This window comes from Nannobrachium achirus (assembly GCF_963921795.1).
Source record: "Nannobrachium achirus genome assembly, chromosome: 13".
In the NCBI taxonomy this organism is placed as follows: Eukaryota; Metazoa; Chordata; class Actinopteri; order Myctophiformes; family Myctophidae; genus Nannobrachium; species Nannobrachium achirus.
Genome location: NC_137833.1, coordinates 44,136,187 through 44,158,163, shown reverse-complemented (window position 1 = coordinate 44,158,163; position 21,977 = coordinate 44,136,187). Strand labels below are relative to the sequence as shown.

At 46.4% G+C, this 21,977-nt stretch overlaps 1 protein-coding gene across 1 annotated transcript in view; it reads left to right on the top strand.

Annotated features, from left to right (window-relative positions):
* The window catches only part of khdrbs2 (KH domain containing, RNA binding, signal transduction associated 2), a gene marked incomplete at both ends in the record, with an annotated part of 123,046 nt that overhangs the window by 44,593 nt on the left and 56,476 nt on the right, over positions 1–21,977 (top strand). Inside the window, one exon of the mRNA XM_080740759.1 lies at positions 17,391–17,507. Coding sequence (XP_080596885.1) covers positions 17,391–17,507 — 117 coding nt within the window. The remainder of the gene's footprint in view (positions 1–17,390; positions 17,508–21,977) is intronic.

Below are 21,977 nucleotides of genomic sequence, written 5' to 3'. Positions count from 1 at the left end.
ATTCATGGGGGGCCCACAGTGAATCCTTGTACCCAGGGCCCAGAATTTGGTGCGACACCCTTGCTTCTGCCGCCCAGAGGAGGGCCTCCTCGCTGCGGCCACGGCGAGCCATCTGCTCTCCGGCTTCCCTGCCAGCTACAGGAGCTTCCTGTCAGAGCGGCTCCTGTGAAGTAAGACAGCCCACAGGCCCGCTCTGTGCCTTATTCATTTACATCAGACGAGGAGGAGGAGAGGCATGAAGGACAGAGGTGTGCTGTTGTTGTAATGCTGGGTGCATCGTGCGACAGTACCACTACTAGCTAACCCAGTGCCTCTCAAACTTCGGGAGACCCAAGTCTAGCCGTCCCTGTGTTTTCCTCAACTGTGACAAACACACATACACACATAGTTAAAATGTCCATAATATGTAGTATAATATTGTACATACTGTAAGATTAGACATCTGATTGAGAAATCAACCAAGCCAACCTACAACCTGTACATAAACCGGTTGCCATTTTGATGTGAAAATGTATTATCCAACAAACTAAAACAATCACTGTATTCTTTCACATAAACAAAATGCCTGGGATTCGAACCCAGATCTCCCGTGCGGGAAGGGACATGAAAGCCAAACGATGTTTGTCATGTTCATAAAATCATTTGGGGACACTTGACCAACACACTCATGATTTGCACTGTAAAATGTGTTAAAAAAAATACACCAAGTAGGGTGAGTGCTGTCTGTATGTACAGTATGTGGGTGCACAAGTTGACACTCTGTCAAGGTGCCAACTTGAGCCTAGTTATTTATATCAGGTCACCAAGAATGCTGCTCCCCCATTGGTCAAAGAGGTGGTGCCATAGTTTTGTACTTTTTCTGTTTTGTATGTGTCTAGGAAGTTAAATTACTCTAATAGACCTGGCTGGGGTTATAATGTGTAAATGCCTTCCTTCCTTCCAATTGCCTTCCCTGTGTATTGTTGGTTACTTTCTGAAACTGAGAGCACCTGAGTCAAAAGGCCCAACTGAAAAACACTGAGTTAATGACATCATAAACTCAGCCCCTCCCCCTTTACCATACACCCAACACTGTGGGTGTGGCCTGACATACAAACATCATTTTAACACTTTCTGTACACTTTTTGGAAAAAAAGTCTTCCTCATAGTATAATCATAATACATCATGTTTTAGGGGGGGAAATAATCATGGCACTGCATCTTTAAAGCCCTGCCACTCGGCCGGATACAGACAGCCGGATACAGAGAGCACTGAACACAGTACTTGCGCGCTCTGCTGGCCTAAGTAATCACTATAAAATACAAAACACTGCCTTGATATCTAGTGCATCTAGGCAGAGACCACCGAACTCTCGAGCGGGATCAAAAGCCAAGGCATAAGAGTGAGACAATATATTGAGAAGTAACTCGTTATTTTTCACTTCATCTTGGCCTGATCACTGGTGCATTCCCAGGAACATGATAGGTTTGTGTCTACAGTATGTTCTTTCTTATTGTAGTTCTCACCACATGGATGACCGGAGCACCTGCGTGTCACATGACTAGCTAGGGTATTGTTCAACATAGAGGACCAGAAACTATACTGCGCCTCAAATAAGAAACCCATTCTCCTCTGTAATGTGCTGTATTGGGAACAATTATTTTGATTTATTATGCGTTTTTTCCTCCCTCACTTGAAATACTGTGAACGGAGTGCAAGACTATAATTGTTGACCCAACAATCATTCATTTTCATTAACCTCTTCTCCAAATACAGTATAATATTTTCTTTTCCATTTCTGCAGTCGTGATTACAGAAAGTAAGACAAAGGGAAATTGCGCTTCATGTTCCCTTCATTAAGCAATGTGTCGACATTTTGCAAAAAGCTTTTCTGCATATTGCATATTATGCAAAGTATTACCCATACAATTTAGACCAGGGATGGGCAACCTTTTTGGACTTTTCCAAGGCTGCTAATTACTTAGAATGATAGCATAATACAAACATAGAATAAGTATGTTTGAGAAATGCTGCTCATATGTGACACTTGCAAATGATTTAATAACAAAATGCAAGATAATCTTTTGATTGGGAGAAAACTAAGTGCACTTAAAAAGTAATGAAAGCCTAATTTATGGGAAATTCTGATTATAGCACTTGATCCTGTTTCATAAAAAAAAATTAAAGTGTGACTACTTTGAGTTCAAATTTAAAATTAATAAGCTTATCAGTTATCAACACAATACCACAGAATATATGCTGCAAAAAAAATGCAATAAATAATCCAATCATATTTATGGACTTCAATATAAAATCTGTCCTGCAGAAAGTTCACATGAAATCCAATTTCACATCTGTTGCTGTCTAGACCTTGTGGCTTGTGGGTGGAATTGCGTTGCTAGGATACAGCTTATGTCCAAGTTTGTTTCCTGTCAGCTCCTAATATTCACAAACACTGCGAGAGGATATAAACCTGGACCCATTTATAATCTTTATGTAGTCGGGTGTGAAAAGGTCTATTTCACAAAACTGTCTTCTGTGGCGATGTATCTCTCTGGCACTGAGAACCTACTGCCAGACCGTTAAAGTCAGGCTAGTTGTTTGCAATTCTCAAAGAGGCAAAGCATGTTCGAGATCTCCTTCATGAATGTGTGTAGAACCCCAGTGTTGTCAGATTCTTGGGTCCGATGCGATTCTGATCTTGGAGATTCCTAGACTACCGATTAACCTATGTTGACTTGTATTAGGGAACATTTAACTTACTACCACATCTACGTTGCACCACAGATCCAACGTATTTGCCCACATATTTGGGCCACTTCCTGACTTGCCTACGTAATTGGCGATGTTTGGAATTGATGTTGGATTTGCTTTGTAATAAACTCATCTCAACAGCTCATCTGTCACGGATCAGACTTTGACTTGAAAAGCGTAATGTGAACGAACCGTAATGTGAAATGCCCCTGTTTTCTCTTTGTGTGATCGAGCAATTCCTCTCGTGCACAAACAATAGTTATGACGGCTGCCATAACTTTACCTAACAGCTTTGCGAAAATGGAGTGTCACGTTGCTGGTTGAGAATCAACTTGTCAAATGGTTTGTGGTTTGTCGGAAAATGTATTTCCGAGTTCCCTTCCTTCGCTATCGCTGCACAGTTACAGATGAGACAAATGCATCTCCCATTCGTCATGAGGAAATATTGTTATGACCAAGGGGGTTGCTGATTCCCAGGAAAAACCATGGCATCTGCTTTCAACAGAAAACTCTTTTATTTGTAGCTTCCGCACACAAATTGGCTCCAAACAAGCTCACAAGTAGAGCGAGACAAGAGGAAGGGCATCATTTCCCCTAACCTCAACAGATTCATTACCCATGGTTTCCAACTATTAACACATAAACGATATAATAATAAGCAACATAACAGCCAATACATACCCCATATACCAAATAACAGCTCAATAACGCACTAAACAACAATGAAACAACATGTGTGCACCGCAAGGCATACTGGGAAGACCTTCTCCTGTCCATGCAGTGACACGCTACAATATTTCTTCATGTCGCACAGACATTGCATTTGTTTCATTATATTATAATAATAATTTTCTTCACATTTTGCATGGACATTGTATGTCTCTTGTCTCATTCTCAATACTGCTGTCTTGTCTCCTGTGGACCGTAGAGGGAGACTGCAGACATGGAGCACAGGCACTATCAGCTTGAACAATGCTTCAACAAAATCTGCCGGTATTAATTTGATTTTCCCCTCTTTTTTGTTTTCTTTTTTCTTAGTAGAACAGGTGATTTGAACCAATCAGAACTAACAATGCCGTGTTTTGAACGTTGGTGAAATGTATTTAGTCGTAGAGCCTGCCTACTCAATCCGTTAATTCGCGCTCACACACACACACACACACACATACACACACACACACACACACACACACACACACACACACACTCACACACACACACACACAGGCACGGACAAATGCCATTTCCGAATCCGCTCTATACCGGATCTCCAACCTGCAAAGTGAAATGATCCCCATTGCATTTAAGCGACTCGTGGCAGGTTATTTATTATGGGATTTTGACAGCTGCCTTCTCCTAGCCTGGCGGTGCCAGCCTCTATCACACACTTCATTACACCACCACTACCGCCTGGGGGTGGTGTTGTGCGGTCTGGTTTATTAACCAGGCTAGCCATTCCGGCCGTGAATTCTTTACTGGATCTGAGTTCCGGTCCGTTCCGGCCCACTTTCACCCCTGCCAATTAGAGCATTAACCAAAAAGGGTAAAAAGAAAGAATATACAGTATGTGTGCAGCATTATATAGACAGATTTCTAGTTTAACCTACCAACATTTGAGAATGCATGCCTACATGTAGGTGCCTGTTTCATGTAATCAATTCCCCAAATGGGTTATTTTGGGGACCGCTCATCCTCAGCGCATGTTTCAGTTCTTTCGTACCTCTTCTTTGTTGGCTGGTGAGACGTGCGTTATAAGCTCCCAGCAAGACATTTAACTTCACCCGGCCGCAACGGCATTGAACGCTGAGAACAGCTGACTGTCAGCTTCACTGCTTCACTCATACAGTACAAGCTCACTCACATTGCGTCGTGGATGTGCCCGTTATGAGCTTGGAGGTCTGCTATTCTCTGCACGCAAAACCGTCACGGGACAGCAGCTGCTGTGATCATAGATGCGTCAATACATTTTACTTGAAAAAAACTTGAGTTGTTGCCCTACTGCCTATACTCTAATTACTGAATGAAAAATAAATAAACTGGGTCTAATAACTGCGTTATTATGATAATATGGAGGGGCAGCAGCCTGCAGCTCACATCGGTGTTGTCAGACACGGCAACCGGTTGTGTTGTGAGTGAGGTCAGACCAGAGCTCTGCTCAACATGTATAAGATTTGAAGTTTGAATTCCACTTCATTCCACAGAGACCAGAGTTGTCAGAGTCCTTACTCAGTGTTGTGAGAGGATATTAACAAAAAACATAAGGAGTCAGAAAAAGGATAAATAAATTGCCCATTGCCCAAACCCTGTCCTTAACAGTCCATGTATAGATGCAAATTTGATGATGAGCCGCAACTCCAGGAAGGAGTGTGGTCACAATCCTCCCAGGCTAAGGTCCGTCGTTCTGATTGTACATACTTCAGACCTCAATCCAGCCATGACGACCTCTACTGCCAAATTCCCATAAATGGACAGATCCCCTCAGAATCCTTCCAGCAAATCACCAGAATTGTAACCAGCCAGGAACAAGGAGACACAGATGAACCAAAATCTTACAGTCATCAAAGGTTTACCAAGACTTTAACTCAACCAGGAGCAGTGAAGACACATCAGCTGACTTATACAGGGAAGAAAACTCACATTTGTAAACAGTGTGATAAGAGTTTCAGTAAGTTAAGTCACCTGAAGACACACCAGCGTATCCACACAGGAGAAAAACCTTTTCACTGTAAAATGTGTGACAAGAGTTTCAGTGAGTTAGGTTCCCTGAAGAGACACCTGCTAATCCACACTGGAGAAAAACCTTTCTGTTGTAAACAGTGTGACAAGAGATTCAGTGATTTAGGTAACCTGAAGAGGCACCAACGTATCCATACCGGAGAAAAACCTTTTCACTGTAAAGAATGTGACAAGAGTTTCAGTCTTTTAAGTCACCTGAAGAGTCACCTGCTAATCCACACTGGAGAAAAACTCTTTGTGTGTAAACAGTGTGACAAGAGATTCAGTCATTTAAGTCACCTGAAGGGTCACCAGCTTATCCACACTGGAGAAAAGCCTTTCTATTGTAAGCAGTGTGACAAGAGATTCAGTGATTTATGTAAACTCAAGAGACACCAACGTATCCACACTGGAGAAAAACCTTTTCACTGTAAAGTGTGTGACAAGAGTTTCAGTGATTTAGGTTCGCTGAAGAGACACCTGCTAATCCACACTGGAGAAAAACCTTTCTGTTGTAAGCAGTGTGACAAGAGATTCAGTGATTTAGGTAACCTGAAGAGGCACCAACGTATCCATACTGGAGAAAAACCTTTTCACTGTAAAGAATGTGACAAGAGTTTCAGTCTTTTAAGTCACCTGAAGAGTCACCGGCTAGTCCACACTGGAGAAAAACTCTTTGTGTGTAATCAGTGTGACAAGAGATTCAGTCATTTAAGTCACCTGAAGAGTCACCAGCTTATCCACACTGGAGAAAAACCTTTTCACTGTAAAGAATGTGATAAGAGTTTCAGTGAGTTAGGACAACTGAAGACTCACCAGTGTATCCACACCGGAGAAAAACCTATCTATTGTAAACAGTGTGACAAGAGTTTCAGGGATTTAGGACAACTGAAGATTCACCAGTGTATCCACACCGAAGAAAAACCTATCTATTGTAAACAGTGTGACAAGAGTTTCAGTGAGTTAGGACAACTGAAGATTCACCAGTGTATCCACACCGAAGAAAAACCTATCTATTGTAAACAGTGTGACAAGAGTTTCAGTGAGTTAGGACAACTGAAGACTCACCAGCGTATCCACACCGAAGAAAAACCTTTCCACTGTAAGCAGTGTGGCAAGAACTTTAGTGTGTTAAGTAAGCTGAAGACACACCAGCATCTCCACACCGGAGAAAAAACGTCCAACTGTAAAAAGAGTCTTAGTCACTTGAGGAGTCACCTGAGGAGTCTCCAGAGTATCCACACTGGAGAAAGCCCCTTTTACTGTAAACAGTGAAAACCACCATCTGCACAATGGAGGAAAAAACCCAATGTGGTCATACCGAAATATGGCTGGAGCCTGATAAGTGCAGGTTGTGCTCGCCCGCCTGTTTTGTGCAGCAAAGTGTGAAGTGCAGATGGTGCATTTTATGAGTTAATTTCATTGATTGATTGATGGAAGACTTTATTAGAAGTTCGCATAGGAAAAGGCACAGTTTCATGACGTTACAGTTCACTGGTACAAGGTCAAATAAAAGAAGATCCTAGAAAAGCACTTATTTGCGCAGGAAACCATTGAAATATCTCATATAACATTGAATGACAGACGGAACACAGTACTATGCAGTAGATATAGTCAGGAAAAAAAGGAAAATAAAAATAAATAAATAAACAGTGTAAAGAAATATATACAGTAGGTAAAAAAAACTAAGAAGGGTCAGGGGAGGCTAAGGCTGCGCTAGGTTTGTTATTGCCAGTTGCGAACGGCTGCCTGTAAGTCGTTTTTCAGGGCGATTTTAAAAGATGCTAGGGATCCACACTCCTTTAAGGCCTTCGGTAAGACGTTCCACATGACTGACTTGACTCTGGGTTGGACTTGATCTGTGGCGCTGCCTCTGGTGTTGTAATTATGGACATGGTACATGGGTATCTTAGTAGTGTATTAAAGACCATGTCATCCAGAAGAAACTGTACTGTACTGTATATTGTATTGTATATAGGAAAACCAGGAACTGACCTGATCTTTTTTTGAGCGGTGCAAACCGCTCCTATAAGTGGCTGTGCGTGTGTCTGTAGCCTTTTTCCTCAGCGTTTTGCCATAGTAAAATGTGAGTACGTAGCATCATGTTTGTCTAGTGATGTCATATGTCGTATGTCTGTAGCCTTTTTCCTCAGCGTTTTGCTATAGCAAGCACGACCACCGCTCACTTCACTTTGGGTGTGATTTTTTTTATCGGTGTATATAAAATATAGTTTGTTATAGCAACATTGTACATATCAAGTAGTTGCTTGTTTGTTGAAATTATGGTGAATTACCATACATACGTACAATCAGAAAAAACAGATGTACAGTAGAAGCGGTTAGCACCGCTCAGAAAATAAGGGGTGTGTGTGGACCCCTTTGAGTACTACTAAACAGTTTTCTGTAATGGTCGCCACTAATTTGCATATTTAGGAGTAGGCTTACCACTTATTTAAAATGCCTTGATCACATTGACTGACACTCAGAACAGAGATATAGACACTTTATTTGTCAGTTTTGCTTGCCTCGCTACCAGTGGTGCAGTGGTGATTCAATGTTACAGGTCTATTGATATGCAAATAGGCTAGTTTCTTTGTTAAACAGTTGTCAAGGTGTGAACTTCGGGGGGTTCGAGACCCCGGCTCAAAAAAGGTTTGGGTCGTCGGGGGCGCGCGACCCAAGACCACTGCAACACTGCTCGCTACAGAGCTATTGAGGAAATTGTTAAGAATTGGCAGTTCCTGGAGGCATTTTGTTATGCAAACTTGAAATTTCACAATTTGGGGAAATAACAAGTGTGGTTACGCCAACGCGAGTCGTGGGGTGCGTCGCCAGGACCAGAGGAAAATGCAGAGACCTGAGGAAAACGAAGACTAATAACGTCAGAAGCCATGCGACGTGCGATTCAGATGCTGATCGGATCCTGCATTTGTGATATACGGTGTCTTGTTTTTCGGAAATAGGTTCCTCCCACAAATTTTGCAAGGGATTTACACTGTCACGTCACCCCTGAGATCACTTGTATTTCATTCTGGGAGGACTGTTCCCCCAAAAAAATCATGTTTTGTAATGAAATGGTTACATTCTGCGCGTTTGTGGCACCCCCTATGTGTCAAAGTGGAAATGCTTTAGGGAATTCACTGAGCATATGACCCTTGACGTGATTCAAATTTGGTGATGACTGGACGTTTCGTTTGTGATTTCTGGCATTCTTTTGACGAACGGTATGGACTATCAAAATCTCTTTTGAATATGTTTATCGCATGGGTCCAAAGATCATGTTAACCGAAAAAATATGTAGGAAAATGAGCAAAAAGTGTTTTTTTTAAGAAAATTCTAAATGGCGGCGCAAATGGGCGTGGCCTATATGGAGAGATGCATCACGACCCAAGGAATCCAGAGTTTTTTTTTTTTTATTATTATTATTTTACGACCTACGGTTCAAGAGTTATAGGGCAAAACGTAAAGTGGGCTGTTATAGCACCACCATGAGGCCGACTTATGTAATTATTTTTTTTTTTTATTAATTTCCGTAATTATTATGAACCTCCCCTCCAAGGTTGGAAACTTTAGCCCTTACGGTTTCTGAGAGAAACATACTTGGAACGGGAGACTTCTCAATTCCCATTATAAGTCAATATAGGGAAAATGAATTAACTAATAAACTACAACTTTTCTCTACAGAAAATGCAAGCACATGATTCCCGATGAAGCCAGTCAATTTGGCATATGGCTCAAGTGTATGGCGCAAAGAACTGTGGGAGGAGTAGCGTGCCAAACCTTTGGTTACTCTAGAACAATAAAGTCGGACAAGTACTAGAGTTTGGTTGCCCTAAAACTTGAACTCTTTCTTTTTTAGTCCTGTCCCTGAAGGACATTTACGCAAGCAGGTGCTTTAGGGCAAAAAAGCACCTGCATCATCCTAACAATGAACTGTTCGTGATGATGCGAAGTGGGAAACACCTGAGATCCCTTACAGCCGACAGCTCTTGGCTAAACGGCTCATGGCTAAATGGTAGCCGTCAGAGCACTAAACGAAGACAAAAAATTAAATTAAAATAAGACAAACCGTGTATATGCTGACTCCTTTGCACATTCTATTGGGTTAAGTGGCTCTCATTTATGTACAGTATATGCTCAACTCCTTGCACATTCGATTGCTGCTATTGATTTAGATATGCCTGTGCTCTTTACCTGCCCTGTTAGATAGACTAGTCCTTACCCGTTCAAAGATATGAGCTCCGAAATGATGTGCAGTGTGTGGGTTATGGGGTGTGCACTGTACACACAGTATATGAGGGATGGAAAGTAACTTTCTGGTGCTTGCATGATAATATGTAGGAGCATCAATATAAGAAATACCCGTTTCGTTTAATGGCTACAGAGATACTGTGTACCGATCTACATGACAACATCTGAAAGAGGGCCAGCCAACACCCCCAACCTGCATATTGATAAGCTAATGTAGCCTGGCATGGCCAGACTAATATGACTGCGTTTTGTTTAACAATTCATGAAAGCGTAAAATGAAACCAAATGGACCCGTAAAGGTCAATTTGGTGTAGATGGAAAAAAGAGGTCCAAATACAGAGCCAACTCGGGTCCAGTTAGACTAGATCAGGGGTCGGCAACCCAAAATGTTGAAAGAGCCATATTGGACCAAAAAAACCCAAAGCAATTCTGTCTGGAGCCGCAAAAAATTATAAAAGCCTTATATATCGTCGTTGTCGGGTGGAAACCTTGTATGTCCAAAACTTTGTTTGTTTACCAATCTCCAGTCAGCACTCCACTCCTATAGGATGACGCAGTCAGAACACTCACATAAACTCCCGAAGGACGATTCCCATTGGCCGCAGGGTATGTCCGTCAAATGACGTAACCGCCCAGAGGCGGACCCATATAAATTCCCCATCCACCGGATGCTCCCCCTCTTTTCTGCTTCTGCTTCAACCTGGATTGTTTGTTCACTCACTCGCTCCAACGAAGTTTTCAGCATTAAGAAGTTCCTAAAGTATTTATCTACGTTCCTCAAAGAGAAAGAATTTCGTCTCGTCTGAACTGACTTTGGCAAGTAAGGTCGAGCCACCCGGTTTCGAGACTCATTCCATTCTTCTCTTCGTTCTACTGTTATTGTTCTCTGTTAGCTCGCTAGCCTCGTTAGCTTGTTTACGCTCGCAGCCTTGTTAGCGTTTCTTGTTAGCTTGTTAGCTTGTGTTAGCAGTGATGGCTACGGCTAGCTCCACGCCCGCCGGCCGTGCATGCACCACTCCGAGTTGCCCCTTTCTCCTGGAGTCGGTGGACTTGCACCAACTTTGTGTACGCTGCAGGCACTGGGCCCACGCCGCCGACAGCCTGTTGCCCGAACCGAACTGCAGCGAATGCCTCCGCACTCCGGTGCTGATTAGGCAACGACACGCCGCGCAAGCGGCTAGTCTCTTCAACATCATGGCGGCGTTCCAGCCAGGCCCCTCTCCAGGGACCGTGGAACCACCTGCCTCTCCCCCCGGTACCTCTTCAGGACGACGGGGGATGCAGGCCTCATCCTCCACCCCTCCCACCCGGCGCCGCCGTTCTCCCTCCCCCGCTATACCAGCGGGGGCAGCGGTGACTCAGGCCCGGACTTCACCCAGAGCCTCTTCAGACGACGAGGAGGCTGGGGCGGAGGTCATCGAGGGTGAGGAGGATAACGCTCCTCAAGTGGAACAGATGGACACACAGTCGGTGGAACCGGAGATCATCATCTCTATCCCCGAGACTGATTCCCCCCTGTCCGTCTTCCCTTCGGTTGCCGCCACGGCTGGAGCTGCCGCCCCCGGTCCAACAGCCGCCCCCCCATCGGCGGGGGCTCCAGAGCAGGCTATGCAGGAAGGCTCCGCTTCCTCCCCTGTTGCCTCTGGTCAGCTGCCGGCCTCCCAGGTGTCCACGGAGGGACAGGCTCCCCCTCCCTCTCCTTCAGGGGGAGCTATTGGGTCTGATGCGGTCCTCTCTGCCTCTCAGACCTCCTCTCTGAGCTCCTTGGGTCCCGCTCCTGCCTCCTCAGGCGCCATTCCAAGACCCAACAACGCGAGCTCCTCCTCCCAGGGCCCCCCTCCTCTTCCGGAGGCCTGGAGTGTACTAGAGAGAGCCACCAGTTACCTGGACCTGCCTGTTGCCTTCGCTCCACAGGCAGAGAAGGCTAAGGTGCACCGCCTAGGGAAGGCTCGCCAAGCCCCCCCCCCGCAGGTGATGTGCATGCTTCCTCAGATCCCCGGTTTCCAAGAGGCGCTGCACGAAACCTGGGAGAAGCACTGGGACCCAGACAAACTCCCCTATTCTTCGGAATTTGTGGGAGGACCAGAGATCGGAGTCCCATCCTGCCCCAAGATCAGCCCGACTCTGGCCGCTACTCTTCAGGCCAAGTTCTACAAAAAGAACCCCAAGGCTACTAAGGGGCCCTTCACCCTGAGACCCGCCCCCAAGCTGGTCGACAGCTTTGAAGACCAGATGTCCAAGGGCGCACGTGACACCTACAGGTCCATCGGCCACTCTGCTAGGGACCTGAACGTCACTGGTCTCCTGGGAGCCTACATTCAGAAACAGATTCAGAATGCATCCAGCTCCCTGCCTCCTGCTGTTGCCACAGAACTCCTGGCCTCGGTGGACCACCTGATAGATGCCAACTTCCATGCCATCTCCTGGGCAGGTCGTGCTATGGACCTCATCATGCAACAGCAGGCTCTCCGCTGGCTCTACCCAGTCGCCGCGGCCAAGGACTTCGAGGAGAGAGAGGAGCTCCTCAAGCTCCCCAGCTCCCCCAGAGAGATCCTGGCGGACGGTTACCAGGTTTTCCAGAGACAGGCGGCAGCCCGCAAGGAAACCCTGGAGATTGTACAGGACATGATGCCCCCCCCTCCCAGCCGGGGCCCCCTGTTCCCGCCGCAGTCCACTAGAGGCTCCTATGCCCAGGCAGCCTCCAAGCCAAGAGCCTCCCGCTCCCAGAACAAGAGTAAGGGCTCCAAGACCTCGGGCCTCCTCTAGCTCCAGGTCTTCCTCCAAGACGGCCCGCCGCCATCCAAGCCAGGAGCCGCCCACTCAGAGGCCCAGGGAGGAAAACCCCCAGCGTCAGCCTTTCCACTCCACGAGGGGCCGCGGAAGGTCTCAGTGCAAGTGACACTCTGGGGAGGGGAAAGCAGGGGTCATTAAAAAGTTCGTTTTATTCAAAACCTGTAACTCGGCCTCCTGCTGGTTCTGTCAAAATATTGTCTCCGCAAGAACTGACAGTAAATATGTGTGTGCCAGAAAACTGTGTGGTTCCTCCTCTCGCACGATCGACACAAGTAGCTCTAGATTGTCAGCCCCTTCGGGCTCTTCCTCACAATCTGCTAACTTCACAGACACACAGTCCACACACAGCTGCTCTAAAAGGTACAGGGTCACAGCCTATTCAGATGCTTTTTCCCAGTGTAAATCCTCTTTCTCACGGTTCTCCACTAGAGAGCAGCATAGCTTCCCCTCCACACTCTCTAACTGTTCCAGGGTCACTCCTTTCTCCAGAGCAAGACTCTTTGCTAAAGGTATCTATGAGCCCTCTCGGGACGTTTTCAGTCAGGCCAAACGAGCTAAAGTTAAAACGTCCGTCTCCGCGGGTTTTGGAGACGTTTCCTTTAGGCCCTCCTCGGGCAAAGGTCAGAAAAGTTCCTTTACCCTCTGTTCCAGCACCGCTAGCTTCGAACCACGTGACCGTTCCTCCTCAGGTGCACTCGGTCCGTCGTTCCGGCCGTCCCGCCCGAGCGGCCCCTCGGCAGCGGGAGCGCTTGTTTTCCTCTCCGGCTCCGCCGGTTCCCGAGGCGCGCTCGTTTTCTCCCCCGGCCCCGCTGGTTCCCGGGGTACGTTCGCTTCCTCCCCCGGCCCCGCTGGGGCCAGAGGAGCGCTCGTTTTCCCCTCCGGCTCCGCCGAGGAGAACGTCTCACGCCCTCCCGACGTCATCACGTCAGGACGTGTCGACGGAAGCAAGGCCCCTCAAGAGGCGCTCGGTAAACGACACCGGGCGTCCCGCGAGGGCGGTGCCGACCGATCTTCCTCTCTACACTCCCCTGGCAGACTGCTTTTCGCAATGGAAGCGGTGCAATCCAAACCCTTGGATCTCTCGCACCATAAGAAGGGGCTACAGGATTCAATTCTACAAATCCCCCCCTCTAACTTCCAAAGTACTCTTCACCAGGGAGAAGGGCCGCAAGGCGGCCGCGTTACGAAAGGAAATACAAGCCCTTCTTCTCAAAGGCGCAGTAAGGGAGGTCTCTCGAAACGAGACTCGGCTGGGGTTCTACTCCACCTACTTCCTCGTGCCCAAGAAGACGGGAGGGCTACGGCCCATTCTAAACCTAAGTGTTTTGAATCAGTATCTGAAAACCTTCAAATTCAAGATGCTGACTGCTGCCAGCCTGCTGCGTTCGGTGAGGGTGAACGACTGGTTCACCTCTCTGGATCTAAGAGACGCGTACACACACGTCTCCATCTATCCTCCTCACCGAAAATTCCTCAGGTTCGCCTTCCAGGGGAAAGTGTACGAGTACACAGTTCTCCCCTTCGGCTTGTCGCTGAGCCCCCGTGTCTTCGTTCTAGTGACCAAGACGGCGCTCGAACCCCTACGGCGCCAGGGCATCAGGATTGCAAACTACCTGGACGACTGGTTGATTTGCGCGAGCTCCGAGCAGGAGGCGGCGCGTCACACCAGGTTGGTTTTGGACCACCTACAGTCTCTGGGGTTTTGCATCAATCTAGAGAAAAGTGCTCTCACACCCTCACAGAGAACCACCTTTCTGGGGACCATTCTGGACTCGCAGTCAATGATCGCCCGTCCCTCGCAGGAGAGGATAGAGAAGTTTCTCTCCTGTGCAGCCCTCTTCCAAACGGGAAACTCAGTCCGTTACGAGAGGGTCATGCGCCTCACGGGTTTCATGGCCTCAGTCCTGCACCTTGTGCAACTAGGACGTTTCCACATGAGACCGTTTCAAAGGTGGATGTTATCCCTTCGGATCCCGTCCACCGAGGGTCGCGCTCTGGTGCAGGTCCCTCACAGGGCTGTGGAGGCGCTGCTACCCTGGCGGCGAGCCGACTTCCTGTCGGCCGGAGTCAGAATGGGAGAGGTGATTCACCGCAAGGTGATCACCTCGGACGCCAGCCTTTCAGGCTGGGGCGCGACCTTAGAAGGTCGCACAGCACAGGGCCTTTGGGGCCCGGAGATGCGACACCACCATATCAACTACCTGGAGTTGATGGCGGTGATGCTGGCCCTTCGTCACTTCGAACCCCTGATCCTGGGTTGGCACGTCCTCGTCAGGACGGACAACACCACGACGATGTGTTATGTCAACAAACAGGGGGGGCTGAGGTCCCGGGAGCTAGACGAGTTAGCTCGGGACCTGACACTGTGGTGCCATGGTCGACTACAGTCGATCAGGGCCTCTCATGTTCCAGGCCTCCTGAACAGCGGAGCAGATCTGCTGTCCAGGGGGGAACCACGTTACGAGAACTGGTCTCTCCGCCCTTCAGTGGCGGAGGAGATCTGGCTCAGGTTTGGCCACCCGGTGGCAGACTTGTTCGCGTCGTCAGAGAACGCGAAGTGTTCTCTGTTCTTTGGCCTGACGGGGACTCCCCCACTGGGCCTGGACGCTCTGTCTCGCAGCTGGCCGCGGGGCCTTCTGTATGCCTTTCCACCGCTAGAGCTGATTCGTCCGACCCTCGAGAGGGTCAGACGTTACTCCCTGGAGTTGCTCTTGGTGGCGCCGAGTCAGGGGACTTGGAGTTCCCTGATAGCGCCTCTCCTGGTCGGTCGGCCTTGGCGCCTGCCCCTACTCAGGGACCTGGTGAGCCAGGCGAACCAGGAGATTTTCCATCCGGACCCCCAGCGCCTAGACCTGTGGGTCTGGCACCTGAAAGGGAGAGGCTGAGGGCTGCCGGCCTGGCCCCTGCGGTTATAGACACGATACAGAGGGCCAGAGCTCCTGGTACTCTGGAAGTGTACAGGGGTAAATGGGAGGCCTTCCTGGTGCAGGTCGAACCGCCCTTCGGTGGTTCCGGCTTCTGCGTCCTTGAAAGACCTTTTGGACTTTCTGCAGTCCTGTGTAGTCCAGAAGCTAGCAGCCTCTACTCTTAGGGGCTATGTGGCTGCCATTGATGTCTGCCACAATGGCCTGGAGGGTTCTAAACCTTCTAAGAACCCTTGGGTGTCTCAGTTTCTGGCTGGGGTCAAACGAGACGCTGCTGCAGCTAGACCGTTGGTCCCCTCATGGGATCTTGAGGTGGTCTTAAGGGGTCTGAGTCAGGCTCCTTTTGAGCCTTTGGAGTCTATCTCCTTGAAGCTTCTTAGCTTTAAGACGGCTCTTCTCCTGGCTCTGACTACAGCCAAGAGGGTCAGTGACCTTCATGCTCTTTCAGTAGATGAGGGCTGTATGAGGTTTTCGGGTGAGGACCGTAAGGTCTTACTCAAACCTCACCTCAAGTTCTTACCCAAGAACGGGAGGATTCAGGAAGTTCCGGTGGAACTTCTGGCCTTTCACCCTCCTCCTTTCGCTTCGGAGGAGGACAGAAGGCTAAACTGTCTTTGCCCGGTTAGGGCACTGAGAGTTTACTGTGAGAGGACTAAGGACCGAAGACGGTCCAGTAGTCTGTTTGTCTCTCACGGAAAGTCCACTGGTAAGACTGAGATCGCTAAGTCGACTCTGTCGGGGTGGATTGTGGACGCCATTAATTTGGCGTATGACAGTGCGAAGGTGGCTAGACCCTTCGGTCTTAAAGCCCATTCGACTAGGGGAGTTTCCTCTTCCTGGGGTCTCGCTAAAGGGACCTCCATCCAAGAGGTCTGTATGGCGGCTAATTGGAGGTCGCCTTCCACTTTTGCGGCTTACTATCACCTGGACTTAACGCCTCATTCCTTGGCGCATTCTGTCCTTGGGGTGGCCGCTTCCTCCCCTTCCTCCTGAGCTGAGTCCCTTGGTAGGGTTTCTCTCTCAGGGAGTTTTGTAAGTGTTTTTACACTTTTCTTCCTCCACCAAGACCAGAGGGTAGTGGCTCTGGTGGAGGGGGGCCCTTTTCCTGAGTTTTTCCCTTCGGTTTTAACTTGGGGCAGACTAGGATTGAGGTGGGTTCTGGTGGGCCTAGTCTGTAAGGGTTCCTTAATTCCTGTTGGTTCGTTTCCACGTCCGGGAGTTTATGTTTCCCATATGAGTGGAGTGCTGACTGGAGATTCGTAAACAAACACAAGTGTTTCGTATGAAACACCTGTTTGTTAAGAATCGGAAGGAAGCACTCCACTCCGGTGAGACCCTGTTCGTGAGTTTGCGCAGAGCTCTGAAGAGGGGGAGCATCCGGTGGATGGGGAATTTATATGGGTCCGCCTCTGGGCGGTTACGTCATTTGACGGACATACCCTGCGGCCAATGGGAATCGTCCTTCGGGAGTTTATGTGAGTGTTCTGACTGCGTCATCCCATAGGAGTGGAGTGCTTCCTTCCGATTCTTAACAAACAGGTGTTTCATACGAAACACTTGTGTTTTGTATTTATCATTTAAAAAATTAACTAAACTAGTGAAAACAGCCGATCTACAAGCACACAACGCCTCGCATCGCGAGGCGTTGTGTGCTTGTAGATCTGCCGTTTTCACTACTTTTGTCCGTCAGTCTTGTATGATGAAGCAGGGCTTTACTTTGCGAAAAAAAAAAAAAAAAAAACATACAAATTTGAAACTTGGAGATAACAAGGTTTCTTCCCGACAGTGACGATAAAAAAATCGTTTTTGCCCCCATCTTTTTTCATTTTCATACATTTTTGAGAAAGCTCCAGGGAGCCACTAGGGTGGCGCTAAAGAGCCGCATGCGGCTCTAGAGCCACGGGTTGCTGACCCCCGGACTAGATGGTTCAAGTGGTTAATAGATATCAACTATCCTTTTCTCTCTGTTTCAGTTCAATTTCGTTGGGAAGCTGCTTGGACCACGGGGAAATTCCATGAAAAGATTACAAGAAGAAACGGGAGCAAAGATGTCCATCCTCGGTAAAGGTTCAATGAGGGATAAAGGCAAGGTAAGATTACTGCAGAACATGTATCTGATAACGATAAATCTGAGAGAAATCCCCCTTTGGCAGTGCCCATACAAATAGTATCCCGACTGTAAAATATGAAATGTGGCATCAACTAGTGTATGGATTTTTTTAGCATTCGCTCAAATAGTGTGTTAAATCAAACATTAGAGAAAAGGACAACTGCACAACAGCATGCAATTAACACTAGCACACATCGTGGCCAATGAAGTTCTCTGCTGAAGCTATTTATCATCGCAGTCAGGCAGAACCTTGTATCTCCATATTTTAACTTTTTTAAGATATTTTTCATAAATGAAATAAAAATGTCTTACAAATGTTTTTGAAAGATTTGGAAAGTGAAAGTTATAATGATTAAGTCTGTGACTCTGTGGGTTTCATACATATTTAACTAATGAAAAGTATTAACAAGAGTATGTGACTAATACATAACTAAATTAGATCCAGGAGTTGACACTAAGGGCTGCCCACCTGCCCCTGTCAGGTAAATACAACTTTGGGGAGGTGGAGTTAGCTTTCAGGTTGCCCGACTGGGCAAGTGCTCGTTTGAGAGGGGAAATAACAACCGTCCCCTCACAAACACAACATGATATATCTATCACAACACCTGAATGTGGATTGTGGTCTGTGGAATGTAAAATAACATAATTTTTAGCTATCATTTTTTCTTTGGGCAAGTAGAACATGAACTGTACTTGCCCGACGGGCAAGTGCCCCTGAGACCTTAGTGTCGATCCCTGAGATCCTTTGCAATTTGGAACAAAGGTTCCTACAGTACAAAAGTGACGGTTTTGGGCATACTGTACAAGGTTTCCACCCGACAGTGACATTATCCAGCAGACTTAGTTGTTGGATCCCCTGGAGCGAGTCTTATCCATGTGTATACACATGGATAAGTGCTGGATCGGAGAGCTTAGCCAAGGTCATGACAGGCCTCGGCGCTCTCTGATAGAGTTACACTACTGAAGGTAACACACTGTATCAGGAGATGACAATAGACTCGCCGTCATAATAAACCTCCTTTGTTAATGTGGAGCTGGACGTTAAAGCTGTAATCCGCAGTGGTGGAAAAAGTACTCACATATTTTACTTAAGTATTGAGTAAAAGTATGATGTGTTTGCATCAAAATGTACCTAAAGTACCCAAAGTAAAAGTACAAAATGTTTTAAAATAGCAGATCTACAGTAGAAGCTCGCAACGCGTTGAGATGAGAGATTGACAAATTCTCATCAATAGGATGTCTTAGACTGTCCTCCAAGTACTTACGCGAAATATCTGCATACGTCCGAAATCTCAGCGGATGACACATAAATATGTATTGCCTGTTCTAGGAAAGAATAAGCAGCTGTAGATGGAATATGGATCTCCCAAAGAGGAATCCCCCTCCTCCAAGGCTACAGTGGTCGAGTGATTGGCCAAGCCAACTCAGTGCCATCTGAGTTGTATACCGTTAGGGTGGGAATCAGTTACGACATAGGACTAAGGGAACATAACTGCAGAATATGTATCTGATTGAAAAACAAATTACTGTACCATCCAAATCAAAGTTGGCGAGAAACCTCTCGTTATGGCTTGAGATATTTTGTTCATAATCGAGAGAAAATAAACTGGGTACAAGGATTCACTGCGGGGCCCCCCATGAATGTTCTTCATTGGGGGAGGGGGTTGAACCCATTTAGACTGGGAACGCATTATTACTTATATCTTGTAGATCTGCTATTTTTTTTTTTATCTAGATTTCTTTTTGTCAGTAGTGCTCAAACTTTTTCATGTGTAGGACCCCCAAAATGATATATTTTTGGCCATGGAACCACATCTCAAAATATTTAGTTCCAGGGACCCCCCAGAAGTAAAATTTGATGTTCGCTTAAAAAAAATACATATATTCACAGATTTGCACACATTTTCACGACTTTAAAAGAAATAGCAGATCTGCAAGCTCAGTGCCACGCTGTGAGCTTGTATATCTGCTATCTTTCAATAGCTATTAAGTATAAAATAATTCCAGGGCCCTCCACCTTGGGCCCTAGTAACTCAGTCCCTCTGTTCCCCCGCTTGTGACGCCCCTGGGGTAATATAAGGATAAGGAGGAGTAACAAGTGTCTGGATCTGCCGCACACGGGACCACTCAAATTTTAATCCTTTCTCCCCTGCAGGCAGTGGAGATTGATCAATCAATCATTTGCATGTAAAACAGAGATCTGGCATATAGGGAGTCATATGATTTTAATTATGAGCATATTCAGGGTTGAGAGGATTGATTGACTGCCAATGGAGACAACAACTGAAGCATCGGAATGCATGTTAATGCACAAGCATTATTGTCATCACATATTATTCCCCCTACAGGGCAAAGTTAATTTAGAAACTCGATTCCCTTCCTTTGAGCTGATGTGCCCTTTGTCTTGCCTACATGTGTTGGCAGTGGACTATGACACTGAACATAACAACCCACATAAAGATTGTTCCCCAAAGCTATTTTTGTATTGTTGTCAGACATACATGGCAAAAGAAAAATAAATGAAATGTATGAGGATTAATTCTTTGAACTAGTTAGTAGTTAGAGCTCACAGTGAGCTTGTAGATCGTCTATTTAGTAAAACAAAGTATAACACATGATTAAGTGGTTAACCAGACTAATTTATTTAGTTGATTGTGAACAATCTATTAAAAATAATCCTGTCAATTCGTTGATATAAGACAGCGGTGCTCACACTTTTTTGACTTGAGAGCTACTTTTAAAATGGCCAGCTCAACATGATCTACCCGCCCCAAAAACAATGTACCTGAGGGGGCTTTGGAATAGCGGCACTGGCGTTACAAAGACAAAGAAATGGGGAAATAGCGGGGAAATGTCTTAGGTTAGTTTTATGTTTTCGGGTTCTTTGTAATGCTGACTCTTGATACTGTAGCAAAGCATTGCATTGGGGGGGTTAGACTTGTGGACTGCGCCGGAACGCGTCGCGTTCAGGCTGATCTGGTCTCGATGTAACAACCCCAGAAATTGCATTTTGGATCCTTTAGGGGTTTGCAATGAAATCCATCTTTGCTCATGCTTAGGAGAAAGGCTGTTTAATCTTTGGGTGCGTGGATGGGTGTTCGCTGTTCGAAGCACAAACAAGTCAGTCTCTGCCCAGCTCAGAGTGCTCTCACTCTCACTGTCATCAAGCGTGTGTCAGCGAGGCTGGTTCGCGGCCCCAACAGGAGCGGAACTGGAGCGGAGGACGGTCCTCGATCGCTCCAAGCTGTTCTGGCGCATTTTAAAACTACTTATTAACGGTCACCATTAACTGCAGTGTTTACCGGTAACCTATTTTGTATTCTTTCTTATTGGCTTGGCTATCTCTACTACTGTGATATTCTAAATAGGCCTATCACATTCTGATATAAAAAAAGAAAAAACCTGAACCCATTAATTTAGAACTTCGATTGCCAACGTCACGAACGAACGTTCGAATCCCCGAACGTTCGCTTGCAGCCCTAGTGTCAGCAATGGAAAGTAATAGTCACTTGAGAAGTTCAAGATAAGACAATAAGCACTCCATCACTTGAGAATATTTAGCTTAATGCACCTGCATGTTATGGTCCTAGGAATTGTATGCAAGAATCTCTAACATCAAAGCCTCTTCAATGTCTGAACGTCTGCTGTTTGCGCAATAAGATAACACTAAATTGCAATCCTGGCAAAACTCATTACTGAAATGCTTTTAGCATCCCTCCGCAACTGTGAGACTTTGACACATGACTGGTGCCTTAGATTGGGCTGTCCAGGCATTTTGGATGCGCTAGTCAAGCTCTGGCGACGCTTCAATAATAAATGACCATACGACAAAATGTCAACAATGCTTTTTCTTTGATAGCACAAACCATGACTGATGTGCTCTAATTCCACATGCTCCAATTCCAGAATTTAGGCTGATTATAGAAAAATCCTAATCATCAGAATCACTATTATATTAATACATTCTTCCAGCATCAGCAGAATAATTTTAAGTTCAGAGTTTCCTTTGAAGTAGTCAGGCATGTACAGAGAGAGTTCAAGAGACGTAAAATTAGAAGATTAAATGAGCTTCAACGTATTACTTGTCAGATAAAGGTACACACAAATAGGGATGGGACAATATGAAAATGTCATATCACGATTATTGTGACCAAAGAAATCGCGATTTACGATATTATCGCGATAATCAAAATCCATTATCCTGGGGCGGAACATTTGCCAAAAAATAGCAGATCTACAAGCTCACAATGCGTCACAACGCAACGCATTGTGAGCTTGTAGATCGGCTATTTTTTGGCAAAGACGTTAATAGACACTTTTACCAATTATAGAGGGTTTAAGTGGTACTGGATATGCAGATCGGCAAATACAAGGTGAATTGATCCCGGTGCATGACGGAGGACGATATCACGATAAATGAAATCTCCGCGAAACGATTATCGTGAGTGTT